The 15,280-nt window shown below is 40.3% G+C and overlaps 1 protein-coding gene across 1 annotated transcript in view; it reads right to left on the bottom strand.

Annotated features, from left to right (window-relative positions):
- CEP85L (centrosomal protein 85L) overlaps positions 1–15,280 on the bottom strand; it is a 118,358-nt gene that overhangs the window by 62,969 nt on the left and 40,109 nt on the right. Inside the window, 1 exon segment of the mRNA XM_075707716.1 lies at positions 8,309–9,075. Coding sequence (XP_075563831.1) covers positions 8,309–9,075 — 767 coding nt within the window.

Below are 15,280 nucleotides of genomic sequence, written 5' to 3'. Positions count from 1 at the left end.
ATAGGAGCACCCAGGTTCCTTTTTTGGGGGGGAGGGGGGGGAATCTAGTTATTCTAAACAAACATTTTTTTTCTTAAGTGGCAGAATCTAAAAACAGGTAAACAGCTGAAGACACAATGAAATTCATGTGAATCCGCATTGCTTACTACTGAAGGAGCAACCCAAAGCTACAATCAAGAGTCTGCTGCAAGCACAAGAGGGCAGACTGATGCACATAATGGATCTTGCTAACAACAGAGGTCTCAACCTGCTACTCAATTTTCTGCTTATTGTCTTGGTTCTGGTGCTTGCATTTATCCTTGTGAAGCTGATGTGAACCTCTGTGAGGCTCCGCTTCCATCTCAAATCTTGTTTTGAGGGTTTTGCAGTGATAATGTAGGCACTTCAAACTATCTGAATATAAATATGCAAAGACTGCAGAGACTGAAATACCTGACAGTTAGAGAAAGTGTTCACATACCTATTTTATCAGAAAGTGATCCTAAAAGCAGCACACAATTATCTATTTGCCACTGAGTAAAGAAAGCATCTAGTGCCTTGCTGAATACATGAAGAAATCCAAGTATGCATCAGCAGGCACTGTAGTTTTCTCACTGCTACAGCTGATTTGTATGTAAAGATCTACAAAAGATCTGTAGCCTTCAAGGAACACTTCTGCAAAGGGGACAGCAGAAATAAAATTTTTAAAATGGGATTTCCACAGAAAATGTACTTCATGGGAAAGGACACAGATACAGCAGGAAGGCAGAACGAAACACCTACACTGGGTTGACAGCACGCATCAAATTACCTGTGGAGAGCAAAAGCAGAGATGCTGTAGATGCAAACAAGGATATCCATGAAAAGCAGCTCGCAGCAGCTGAGATGGCGATAAGTTAACTATGAAAGCATAATTATTAGTTATACCTTTTTTGACACCTATGGTTCACAGCAACACCTTAAAAGACAGAAGCTATTAGTGTTATCCAGCAGTATCAAAAGAAGAAGCTGTCAAAACAACTGAAAACCAAATGACCATTAACAAGAGTTATCATAACTGTGCCTACAATGCCCTTAATACCGCCACGTACATGAGCAGTAGGTGCATCTGCACAAACGTGTGTGCTACGTCCTTAACAAGCTGGATTTACCACTTATGCACAGGTCAAGTGCACAGCGTGGGAGCTCTCAAGCCGTATTTGACATACCACTTGTTACTTGCCAGTGCAATCACCCAGTCCATAGCTTGTCCTCACCTTAATCACGCAGCATAAGCTTCTTACAGGACCTTCTTCTATGGCCCCTTACAGGATGATGTACTTTTCCCACAGGTCCCTGGGAAGGACAGTGACCAAGAAGAGCTAGAGTTAAGCTTCTGCTAGAGTTATTTGCCCAGAAGGTAGCTCTGCACACCTGAGATACGCTGGGCAAGAAGGTGGCCAGACTGGGGCCAAAGAGCTTACTCTTAGCATCTCTCTTTCCCAAGTACAACGTGGGAACAAAGTGCACCAACACATACACATTGTACAGTAAACTTAATGCCATACATATGCATATTAACAGTCTTTTGCACACATGCAAAAGAGGCAGATGAAGCCCCAGCGTCCAGCTTTCTATTGCCAACAGCACATCCCTGATTCAGCACATACACTGTTGATCCAGCACTTCTCACAAGCGCTGAATATATTACAGACATGATCTACTCATGTTCAGGCTCAGGATTTCCAGACGATGACTGTTATTGTGGTGTTATCTGGAAGAGACCCATCTAAATCAGATCTACAAAAAGACTTTTCACAGGAAAAAGCCAGTACGTCTAGGGAAACAGAAAGTTTATGCCAGTTCTATTGTTACAGGCATCCATGTTCCAGTCTATGCTATCTGCTCCAAAGCTTAGGCAATACTAGCTGGGGCAGCACCGATAGTCAAAATGAAAGCTTTTCTTTTATCTGCTCTGAAATATGTGCAATAAACATTTAAAATAGTTTCTGCAAACTACACATCTATAGCTTTTTTTTATGTTGATATAGTAATACCAATTCCTGTCTGTTTGCATTTAAAGCAAAAAACTTTGCACAGCTACATCACCGTAAGCACTTTATCACTTATTTTGATAATCTTGAAATATTCTGCTTTTTTAAAAAAAAAAAAAAAAAAAAATCTGTAAATTTATATACAAGGGATATATGTTGTAACAGTTACGTAGTTATGTATTATTCAGGAGGATTTTGCTGGTGCTTGACATAGATGGCACAAAGCATACCACAACCACAGAAACTGTTAGAGAGAAACCACTCTAGTTTAAAGAATAAAAAAATAAATGTTTTTCCCAACAAAATAGCTGTTCACTGATACACTGCTTGGTCTGGTACAAAGCTCATTGTCGTACGCTCTTCTGTATATTCAAGTTTTCCTACGTTAGGGAAGACACTGTGACAGTTTAATAGCTAAAATTAGACAAATTAATTAGCCCTGACAAAAAATAAAAATCATATATTTGTTTTTAATAAGTGGAGAAATATGAGTCTACTGCCACCAACAATCACGTACTTCCAGATCCAAAATTACATACGAAGGAAGTCTATAGGAAACTCTGCCATTAGCATGTAGAAACAACCCCAAGAAACAACCCCAGCAGCCTCCTCTCAGCCAGCAATGAAAATTACAGAATCTTCAACGAATGTTGAAATACACTGCTGAAACTGAAACATGAATTCTCCTGAGATGACATATAAAATTGGCAAGTTATCAGTTAACCAATGCCAAGTCTCTTTTTGCAATCAAGCAAGGCCCAAGTTTGGTTTCCCATCGTCTGCTAGCGCTTACTCCAGACTGAGTCCACATATGCACTGTAACGAACGCAATGCCAGTTGTTGGACTACCAACTTCACAGAAAAAGGAACAGAACATAAAAGCTTAATTGTGGCTCACAGTGCAGGAGTTCACTCTGCTAACTAAAGGTGGTAATTCTTCATCTTAAAAAGTTTTTATCTTGTGGAAAACTATGGTTTCATCAAAATGTGACACGGGAAAAATGTTGATGTTAATTGGGTTTAGTTTTCTAATCTGCCAGGATCATAAGAAAAACCAGTTTTGAGTTGACATTTAAGAATAAAGTTTTCTGTGGCAATAATATTATTTGAAGAATACTATAATTTTTTCTTTGAATTAAAGTTTTACAACTTTGGTTTACCAATGTTTAGGTATGCATGCAGTTTACTTTCTTCCTTCTTTGTTTTGAAATGAAGATTGTTGTAGTATCTCTAAATTTCTCAGTGCATTAAAATTTAATTTCTAGTAGCTTTATATACATGGTATGAACAAGGCAGTGTTTTCCTCATTAAAGAAAAAACAGTAAACCAGATGCATTAAAGGAAAAAGATGCACTTAAGCAACTTTCATCTATTATTTCTGCTATATTCTGACACAAATTAGCACACCATGAAGAAATCATACTGATGTCCCCTACACTACAAAAAACCCAGAGATTCATCATGTAATGTCTACAACATTATACAGAGCTAATAAGTAGATATGCAACCTTCTGAAACCTTCCTTCTTATTGTATTATCTCCCACAATTTTAAAGGCACGCTTTCATTTTAAACCTCATTTCTGGATTAGCAGACAGTATGTACCTAGGTACATTCAGATAATAGGATAGATAATAGGATCAGGCTTTAAGAAATGCCTTTACATGAAAACATACAGCCTTTTTATCCAGATTTGTATGGCCTCCAAGTTCAGTAAATGGGAACCCCTGTCACATATTGTAAGCATTTTTTCCCTTAACACAGGCCTAATCACACACTTCCTTACTTTGGAGGTTAAAAAAAAAAAAAAAAAGTATTACAATGGTCATGTCTGCTGAAAGATCAGCTGTACACTGAAAATAATTAAGCGTATACTGAAATATAAATTCTGCATGGAAATTATTTTCATTGAAGTACTGTTAAAATCTGTTCCTTGGAAATGCATAGGAGAAGGTTTATCTTCAAAAAGTATACATTAAATAGTACACATTAGCTAGAGAAAAGAATTTTCTTTCCATGCTGTTACACAATAACCATAGGCCAGATCTTCCTTGGAGATTTATTTCCAAAACGTACAAACATCACACCCACGGCTGAACGATGCATCTTCTCTGAAGGGGCATTCTGTTGATCCACAGCATCTTTTCTGCATTTGCAAACCTGACCATGCCCTGAAAGAGAATCTCAGCGTAGCTGTAGGTCTTCTACCCAACACTCTGAGCTTCCCTTACAATGCACAGTAAATACTGGTAATCATGGTTTACAATTAGAATGGAAAAGCCACATTATAGGCTTTTTAATTTGGGGAGCAAAGTGTAACAAAAAACCCAACAGGTAGATGCTGAGTTCAGTTAAATTCAGACTATTAAGGAAGCAGAGAATCTTAATTTTGAGAGTAATTAACCTTGGAACAGCTTTTAAAGGCTGTCATACATTAGCTTTTACAGTAAACTTAAATTCAAAGCTTGTCAGATTTTATAAAAATAAACCCTAATTCAGAGTTTTGTGGAGTAAACTGTCTATACCAGTCTGTAAAGGCATAAAAAATTATTTTCTTAAGTCCGATAGCTGTTCCTGAACCATCAGTCCTCAAAACCAACTCAGAAAATTGTTGCAGCCTATTCTTGCCTCATTAGTGATAGCTGCCCTCTATAGTCTCTCCCTCTACCAGCCTACCTCAAAGATACACAAAGCTGCGCTAGATTCTCAGCTAAAAGCAAAGTCCATTTTATTTTCTGTTCATAGCAATGGTGGTTTTAAAGTAAAAGGATGATAAAATGTAATTTTTTCAGTCCTGTAAAACCCACTGCATTTCCATCAGCATACATCCTTATTAAAAACAAAATAGTAAAAATAATGCCCAGTAAAAGAAAAATTTAAAGTTTCTATAGAGGTGGGTTTTTCCCCCCCTTTTTATAAATTGCCAGCTTCCTCTAGCAAAATCTTATGCTTTCTGCTCTCTCTTCTTCCTAGGTATATACTCCACTTCAGATTGTAGTTTTCTTAGTTTCTCAGAAATAATAGCATACCAGTTCCCAGGTGCACATATGGTGACCTTTGAAAAAAATCATAGCACCATTATAGAATCATAGAATATCTCAAGTTGGAAGGGACCCATAAGGATCATCGAGCCCAACTGCCTGCTCCTCACAGGACTACCTAAAACTAACCCACATGACTACAGTCCTCGAACTCTGACAGGCTTGGTGCCACGACCACTTCCCTGGGGAGCCTGTTGCAGTGACCGACCACCCTCTCAGTGAAGAGCTTTTTCCTAATGCCCAATCTGAACTTCCCCTGACACAGCTTCATTCCATTTCCTCATGTCCTATCACTGGTCACCCAAGAGAGGAGAGCAGCACCTCCCCCTCCGCTGCCCCCTGTGAGGAAGTTTTAGACTGCGATGAGGTCACCCCTCAGCCTTAGAATCACAGAATGCTTTGGGTTGGAAGGGACCTTGAGAGATCATCGATCCCAACCCCCCCTGCAGTAAGCAGGGATTGAACCTGTGAACTTGGCGTTATTAGCACCATGTTCTAACCAACTGAGCTAACCTTCTCTGCTCCAAGCTGAACAAACCAAGTGACCTCAGCTGCTCCTCCTATGTCTTGCCCTCAGTATCTCCCACCACCTTGGTCACCCTCCTGTGGACACAGTTTGATGTCATTCTTACACTGAGGTGCCCAGAACTGCAGTGTAGAGTGGAACCATCACCCCCCTCGACCGGCTAGCTATGCTGTGCTGGATGCACCCCAGGACATGGTTGGCCTTTCTGGCTGCCAGAGCACACTGTTGACTCGTATTCAACTTGCCATCAACCCAACACCCCAGATCTCTTTCTGCAGGGCTGCTCTCCAGCCTCTCGTCCCCTGATTTGTATATATAACCAGGATTACCCCGTCCTTATGATAAGGTTTCTTTCAAAAAAGAAAGAAGCGTCAAGACAGGATGAACCATTCTCCTTTCCTCATCTCTTCTGGCATCCCTCCTCCTCACAACTGTAACCTCTGGGCAGAAAGACAGGGCAGGCAGGGAGGGCCCGCAGAGGATGCGTGTAAGAGCCCAAAGGCTCATCGCTCTTGCACACACTTTAACTTCCTGTTTCTCTGGGTCCTATTTCACAACCACATCTTCTCACTTGAGGAAATGTAACAGATCGCATTTCAAGGCCTGTCAACGCAACTCTAAATCACACCAATTAAAGTGCTTGCTAAGGCCGCCAGGAACCTCTTCCACACCCCTTGTGCCCTTAATTACTGTCAGGCTCCCTGTGGCCCTCCCATCGCAATCAAGCAGGAAGTCAGGGTAAACAGAGCAAAGGCCGCAGCTTCAAGGACTTCCCCTATTTTCCAGGGCTGACCAGACAGCTGATGGGATCACTGCTTCCTAAGCCAGGGGCTAGCTCAATCCTGTAACAAATATATATACTGATACAGATATAAAAATAACAGGAGCAAGTAAAAAAAAAAAAAAACAACACAGTTTTAGGCAAAACTTCAAAACTTCATCCTATAATCTCACAATCTCAAAAACCTGAAAAGGTGCAGCACCGTTTTACAAATTCAGCCAAAAGATAAATAATGCTTGTGCTCCCCCTACTGTCTCTGTCCTCAAAACACAGCTCAGCATCAATGCCTCCAGGACAGAAGTTTCTGAATAACCGTAATAATACATATAGGGCTTCATCTGTTTCAAACATGAAACTTTGCCTTCATACAAAAAGGAGACACTGTATTTAATTACAATCAGAGTGAGAAAGCACTTGTGAGACACGAAAAACAAAAGCTGGGAGTTGTTTTGACCTAAACAAAAATAACAGCTTCTGGAACACCCACCCTAAACAAAGCATTATGAAAGGTACATAAAAGATGACACAGACATATACCTAAATGAAGGAAAGAAGTAAATAAAGCTTACTCTGAATGCATATTTAAATCCAAAAGAACCACCAGGCACAGTAATCTGCATGCAAACCTCACAGACAGCCCTGCTGATGGCTCAGCCAGCTACATGTCTCTCAGATTTGGGGAAGACTTGAATGAACGGATGGACGGACCTAGCTCCTCCACGGTACCCTGCTCTCGCTCTCCGAACCCCTCGTGTACTCCTCGACGCCACCGGTAGCTGCCAGCTGCCAAGAGCCCCACTGGCAGTGCCCCAACCCAGCCTCAGTAGCGAGCCAGTTTCCAGAACTTTGGCTCTGCAAGAACCCCTCAGGCTCCACTCCCTACCTGGGTAATTTCTCAACATTGAAATCTTCAAAAAGCTTAGAGAAAGATGAGGGTTTCTGTAGTAGTAAGGGTAATGTAAAAGGGTGGCTCCCTTGCCAGGTTTTTAGAGAGACCCTTAAGGATTAATATTAGTTTGGCCATATTAATCGGAAGAAACAACAAATTTTGAGCACAACTCTTCGTAAATTACCTAATATATCTTCAGGCTGGAGAGAACAGGTATTTGCACATACAGCTAGATTATCTCTGCACAGATAATATCCTAGCCTAACCTTAAACCGCCTTTCAGGAAAATCTGCATATTGTAATCTGCTTGGGATTTTTTGGACAAGTCAAGTTTACCTACATAGGTAAACCTGAACATTTAGATTTTAAATACTGCCTTCCTTCACAAGCTATCTTTTCCCATTAGGGTAAGAGCTGGAAACAAAGATTGTGAATTGTCGCGTTAGAAAGGGTTATTTGTCTCTTAAAACCGCAAGTTTGATGTTTTCTATATGAAAATACTTCAAGTATGACACATAAAAACTATCTATTATTTTATTTAAATAAAGAAGATTAGTTGACTACTATTATTTCACTACTAGTTGATTCTAATTAGTTAAAAAATAAGCAGTAATCTAAAACTGAATTCAGTTTTGAAGTCCTAGTCGTAGCGATACTGAATATTCATCCTGCAGCATGCAGGAGTCATTCCTCTTTCAGTGAACACATAAATGCAGCCTCTTTGTAAATCCATTCAGATCAAAATATATTTGCATTCCCCCACTGCACTGTGACCAAAGACTCTCTTAAGAGCTACCTGTGTCCAGCTTCAGAAAAAGAGATGCTAGTCTCACGTAGACAGACACACTGAAGCAGAGTAAACTGTAAGCAGATGTCAGAAGAAAACTGTTGGCACTCGGGTAATATTAAGAAACAAGCAGCAGCATCCCCAACCAAAGTTTAAAAACACCATCACCTGTTTAAAAGGACCTTTCATTTTATTAAAAACTGCCTGATGTTATTCCTCAGGTATAACACATGATGCCACATGATGGCAGCAAACACCAAGCTTTAGCCTTACCTGCACAGGCTGTTCACCTCCCGTTCTAAAATCTTCAGGCTGCTGCATGTGCCACGCAGCTACGCCATAGGGCTCCTCAGCAGTCCTGCAGTCCAGGGGGTTTGCACGTAACTGTTCTTTAAGCCACATTTGAGTCCTCACTGCTGGCTGTATGGGAGCTCCGCTCACAGCCTGTTGTCCCAGAGTTGCGTATCTCTGTCCAAAAGTTTCACAACTGGCTGCCGTAGGTTTGCTTTCAGGTAAGGCACTGTAGGTCAAGTCTAAGGCATGTCTCCTACTTGAGGAATCTGAAACAAAATCGTCTTTGCTGCACGTTTCAAATTTGTATTTGCAGTCCAGTAGAGAAGATCGTTTTTTCCCCATTTCTTTGTCCTCAATTTTTAGCAACTCCATGCTGTCATGCAAACAACTTGGCCCATTTGTCCTTAATTGTGGTGACACAGCTTTGTCCGTACTAGCCCTGGAGTCCACTGAATGACTACTGCCATCTTGGCTGAAGGTATTTGGTGAGCTGAGTTTAGACAAGGAGGACCATTTTCTTACAGGTCTTGCATCTTTCATGTCAAGAGAATTGTCCAGGGCACCCTGATTTCTGCCTCCTCCTGACCGTACAAAGCTTGTACTCCATTTTGAGCCATCAGACTTGAAAGCTTCCCTGTGCTTGGAAAGTGAAGAGCTGGCATTAGACGGCATCACATGGGCAGTGGGAATAGAAACCAGTGATCGGCTGGGCTTAAACGAGGATGTACCACTTGAAGTTGAACGATCTGGGAAGAGAGATTTATCATGTTAAGTAAGTACAACACAGAACTCATACTAACATCAGTGCCCAGAGGACAAAACATCAAATTCAAGGTGAAATGCAAAAATAGAAGGAAACAGGTTTCTTGACAAAATAGGGTCTTCTGAACCATTCAAGATTATGAGAATGGAAACCTATTAAAGTGGGAGATTTTCAAATTTATTTTGCTCAGGCACCACCATTACAAAAAGGGATGTGTACTAGGTGGTGGCACCAGCAGCTCCAGACACAATTCTCAGGCTGTGGGCAGAAGGCAGCGTTCATTCCCCAGCTTCAAGGTGGCAGGCTGGATTTCTCCCCAACCCCAGATAATTTTAAGTAGCTTCTGTATCACAAATGGTAGAGTTATCACAATTCAGGAGCCCCAGGACTGATTCCTCTTCCATCACCCCTCTTCTCATTTTTTAAAGGCAAAACAATTCATTAAATGCACTTTGTAAAATGGCACTGCTGGGGACAAGCCAGTTTAGTGATGGCCTCTTGGACAGAACTATTCATCCCTTTTGGATCTCACCGATTCCAAACTACGCTTCCCCAGGTGATTTACTAAAAAACAAGATTCTGAAAAACTTTGTGCCATTTAGGTTTTGTGTTATTTACAGACCTAAATACAATACCACACAGAAACTCCGCGTAGCATCATTTATTAAATCTATCCCAAGCTGAAGTATCAAGAACAGAGAAATCAGTGAGGCAATATTCAGGAGGGGACAGAAGAGAAAAGATGAGGGGAGTAAAGGAGAGGTTACTGGGGACTGGCTGAGACTCTCAAATGCCCAGTGACATGTGCTTAGCATCACAGGCTGTGGACAACCAGAAATAAACACCTAATCCTCTCATTAGAGGATCAGCTCCCACCAAGTCACATGGCTACACCCTGGCAAGCTCATATTGCTCATGAGGTTCATGGCAGATAGACAGAATGAAATTGCTCTAATTAAAAGATTCTTTTGGGGTCCTTTTTGCCTCTTCTTATTTCTCTCATCCTAAGCTAGACAGAACTTAGTTCTTTGGGATTTGTCAGCTGGTACAAGAATCATAGTGGGACAACTTAAAAAAAAAAAAAATCAATCAATTGCTCTAGAAGTACAACTGACATACCCAGTTGGATGGCTACACTAGGTTAATGAGATTTGGTGAAGGCCAGAACAGATTATTAATTGGGCACACTTTCAAAGGATTTATTTGACTCAATATACCATGCCACAGATAGGAAAAAGAAGAGAGCTTCCAATGGTGCAACAACTTTTGAACATGGCAGCACTCCTTTTTCTACGTATCCAAATAAAGATAACCTTACCCTGGAACTTGCATACTCCTTCTTATTTGGGACCAGACTTCCTCACTCCTTGCACTTGCAGCACAACACAAAATAATACAGACCTACAGCCACACTCCTCATGAGAAACACGCATTATAGCCCACAAAATAATAAACGGTTCCTTGACTGATACTTGTTTATTACATCCTAAAGGAGCCAGGGCTTCTAAGAAGGTAGAAATTGTTGCTGAAGCCTTCCTGCCTCCTAATGGGTCACTGCCCCACCACATACTCTACCATTTCAAAGCGTAAGCTCAAACATTGTCTCTTGCCTCTACCCAGCCACCTACTTTCACAGTAGTTACAGAACACAGCTATCTTTAAGACTTGACAAAGCTGTCCAAGCTGGTTGAAATGGACCAACAGTTTAGGAGTTATTCATGCAGTGCTCATGATGGCCATAAAATACACACAAAATGCTCACATTAGAGAAAGTGAAATGGAGAGAATAATACTAGCAGCTTGTTACCTGATGGATCATGTTGCTAATAAATGTGAGGTACCATTTTTTACAGGCAAGATCAAAGACCTACCCTCCTCCCTGCACTTCTTCCTTAAAAAAATCTGTATGGCAGAGAGAAACATTTTTCTTGGCTTTTTTCTCTGTCTTGATATTGCTCAAGAGGTGGAACATGTTAAAGAGGAAGACAGAAGGCCACACAACCCATTTCAAGTGGAAGGAATCACGGTCTTCTGACTAAACACACGTGTACCGACAGCTATTGCAGCAGTGGAGACAGAGATACACAACACTACAAGTTCCCAAAATTGTGATATGCCCACCACATGTAACCAATCTGCCTGTGCCAGGTGCAGTCTCAGCTTCTCTCAGCTCTGTCTTCCTGTCTTCTCTCGTAGCACAGTAGATGCTTGCACAGACAGCCTCTACAAATCAGGTACATCTTGCTACTCTGCATAGCAGGGGCTGCCAGCTTCCAGCCCTGCTCTGCAATAGAAATAAAGGTACTTGATCATCTCTGACTGAGGATGCCAAAGCAGCGACAAGAAGGTGAAAGAGATATATGACATGATAGAACTGGAGTCTCAAACATATGTATTATGTATTATGAGATGGAAAGCACAGGGTTAGAGTCCTGCTTTCTGGGAGCATTCAGCAGAAGATCAGGGAGAGACTCATGCTGTCCTCAGGAGACTAGGGAGGAAGATACACAGTAGCAAGAAGTGCACCTCTTGTCACAGGTACTCCTTAGCCAGAGGCTGATGCCTTTGTAACACTCAAGCAAACTAACTTTTGTACTGTACCTTACCCAGAAGCTGAATCTGACACAGCACGAAGTCAGTCCTGAGAAGGAAGCAGCCACAGGCTTTTTTATATCCAAAGAAAATAGAGCATATTAGGATTTGAAAAGAACTGACTGTGGAGACCTATGTTTTAGGCTATACAGATTTCTATGGGTAGAAATGTCACAACTGAAGAGAAGAAACCCTATCTGTATGCATATATCTGTAAGAGTTAAATACAGTTCCATACAAAAAAAAATTATAGTAGTATTTAATATAGCATTTTCAGTCTGAAATACTGGCTTAATGTCACCTATACACAGCCTTCAAACCAAAATCAAAACCAATAATAATCAGAAGTATATGATCTGCTTCACCTGTTTTTATTAGGGTACAGAGTTATTCATATGTGGTAGATTTTTATTTTTCCTTGTTCTACTCTAAGTTTAAGCCCTGAGTTAGATCTAAACTTCTTTTCCTCCCTTCTGATTCTAAACTCTTCAAGCAGATTTAAGCTTGGAATGCCATGTACATCCAACTACAGCTGATGGATGTCGCTGATAATTTGTCTCGAAGTGAAACACAGCAATTTTGGCTTCAAGTTGTCCTAATTAGTCTTCCCATTAATGCTCACTGAAACATATGAGAAAATTCACACCACTTCTTAGAGCATATTGCTTCAGTCTGCCATGACTGCAGGCTCAGCTGGAAAGACAGCCAGTCTGCATTCTGAAACATCTCCTCACAACACAAAAAGCATGAAATTCAGAAATTTTATTGACAATAAGAGAGACTCCAGAAAGCACGATGGAACCTAAAAGACTTCTTTTGTAGTCACAAAAATAAGCTCCATCTGCCCAAATCCTGCCAAAGACTACTTTAACCAAGTAGCAGATTTTTCCCTTCCATACAGTCGGGGGTAAGCAAATGCCTAGTTCAGCACTTAAAAGGGCTCTCTTCTCAGCATTACTCACGTTTTCACTTCATTGAGGTAGTATTCATTTGAAGATTACAAACACTCTTAAACATGGCTTGTGTGTCTCCAGAGTCTTTCAATGCTTAAGACTGCTCTCATTAGTGAAAACTTAAAGAGACAGTAGGAAAAAAAAAAATAGCTAGTTGCTACTGGCTTTCCTTTGAACAGCATCAAGATCGTATGTCAAATTTTTCTTTTCAATTATTCTAATAACTCCTTTTTTTCTGCCCACCACAAAGCTCCTTAGAGTACTTATGTAATAGGCATAACATTTTAATACCTGATCCAATATTTCCCAAACCACATAAATAAGAGAATTGGAAAAATTATATTTTAAAAAGATGCTACAAGATTTCTACCACATAACAGCAACAGATGGAATAGAAAATGAAGAGCATTTCATACGGCTTTCTTACTATCTTGTGTTACAGTTCTGAACTATTTAATTACCGCATATCTGGTGTGGAAAATAATATAACAGAAGCAATTTTAGTCTTACTAAAAGCCTAATCACAGATATTTTGCTTAAATGGCAGACAGCACAGCAGCTACTTCCTTCTGAAGAAGTGGGAGAAGAAAGAAACCCTCCAACATAAATGCCTCCTACTCATTTACATTTTCCTGTGCTATGTTCTTTAAATCACTAGTGCCACCAATATTCATGATAACTAGAAGAAAATCTCTGAAGCCATTTCTCAGGCCACATCCAACACAACCGTTCAGCTACTTAAAATCCTTATCTGTTGTGCAGCAGTCAGTCATAACACACAAGAGACAGAGGAGGTTCACTGTAACATCGAACAACTTCTTGAGCTGCAAAGTGAAACTAGTGCTTTAAGAACCCCCATCTGCAAGATATACTTCTATATGTGATAATTTCTTCACTGCTCCCAATAAGATATTATCAAACAACAGCAGAGCAATCAGCTAATATAGTTACCCAATACTAATCAAAACCAAAACGCATACGATGCATATGTTTATGGGATGGACACGTATCTAATGCTACTGAAAACAGAGAACCTTCCTTGTGTGAAGGGCTTTGAAATTCGATATTTTATCCAGGCTATAATTAGAAAGCCCTGACCATGGAGTACACCAGTATTAAAAACAGCTGACCTTCTCTTCCTGCCCTCCCCTCCCACCCCACAAAATATTGACATAGATTACCCCAATCCAGGAAAATAAACTGAACTATTCTTATTAGGTGAGCAGAAGATAAACGGGGAAGTCAAGCCTCTATTATACAAATTGAAGGTCTTGAATCTGGCTGCGGTTTAGTGTACAAAGGTTCTTATATTTGTTAGACGATGTCAGTTGTTCTGAATGCTTCTCTGAACTGTTCTGTAACTTCTTAATTGCATGGACCCCAGCAACAAGCCACCAGCAATTCCAGTGTCTGATGTATGATTTACTGAAAGGGCCATGAGTCTTCGTTCTACCATGCAAGCATCTGGCTGCCTCCCAGAAACCTTCCCCAGAACAGCTGCTTTCAACAATAGAAGTATCTAACTCTCCTGGGAGTTGGTCAAAAAACCAAAGACAACAGGATGATGTGCCATGACAGCAGTATTTATGCTACACGTGTGTTCCACCCCACCTACCTACTTACAAATTGGACTAGCCTTAATGCAGCATAGATAATCAGATAAGCCAACAGAGAAATTTCAAAATTTCTGGCAGGAGACCAGCCCCAGCAAAAAGCCCTAAAGAGACGGACTCATCCACCTCTGGAAGCAACAGGATGCCTTTCCAGGGTGCAGCAGCAGTCACAGGAACAGTTTGGGTTTGGTTAGTTTATTTTGGTTGCGGTTTTTTTACTGTCAAGAAATCTTCACCATTCTCTTTACAAGGCCTGTTCAGATTATTTCAAGTTTACTATGTCAAAATATGAGAGGTGAATGAATGCAGGAAATCTCTGCAAATAAATCTCTTCCAAAGAATAAATAAATACAAGCATGCATCATAGAAAGCTGTATTGGAAATAGAAGTGCTGCACGCACAGGAGAGAACTGTTCAGACATTTAACAAGTTCTGTATGAGAAAGTGGGCCCAAAATCCTCATACAATTCCTAAACATTATTTGTTTATAGTGCTGTGTTTGTACAGCAAGAAACTACAACAAAAGGGTAACTAACAAAAAAGTTACTAGAGGCAAAATATAATTTAATACTGATTTAAAATAAGACAATGTTAAATACTAAAATACTTACTGCTAGTGAACTGAGTTGCCTGTGTCACATCTAAGCCTTCAAAGCAAAAACAGTCATGTGGTGTTCAGGAGCAAGTTCAATTAATGCTACTTGGAAAAAAGAAGCAAGTTCACTGGCTTCCAGCACTACCAGTTACCGTACTGGCAGTGTCTGTTTTATGTAAGAAGTTCATAGCGAACTCCAAGTCAGTCCTACTTTATTTCAAACTCATTCCTGGACAATTTTCTGTAATCTACTGTGTTGCATACCAAAAGAACACAAGTTGTACCGACAAACTTGCTAGTTTTAGAAGGTGAAGTAATTTAAAATCTACATAATTCACAAAGAGTACGAACCAGTACAACCCTGAATAAATACAAATACAAACTTAAGAAGTTGCAGCTGAAACAGAATTTTCAAAAATTGAAGCAATTTTTTTG

This window comes from Pelecanus crispus, chromosome 3 (genome assembly GCF_030463565.1).
Source record: "Pelecanus crispus isolate bPelCri1 chromosome 3, bPelCri1.pri, whole genome shotgun sequence".
Lineage (NCBI taxonomy): Eukaryota > Metazoa > Chordata > Aves > Pelecaniformes > Pelecanidae > Pelecanus > Pelecanus crispus.
The sequence above is the reverse complement of the archived record's forward strand: the minus strand, read 5'-3'. Positions and strand labels throughout refer to the sequence as shown.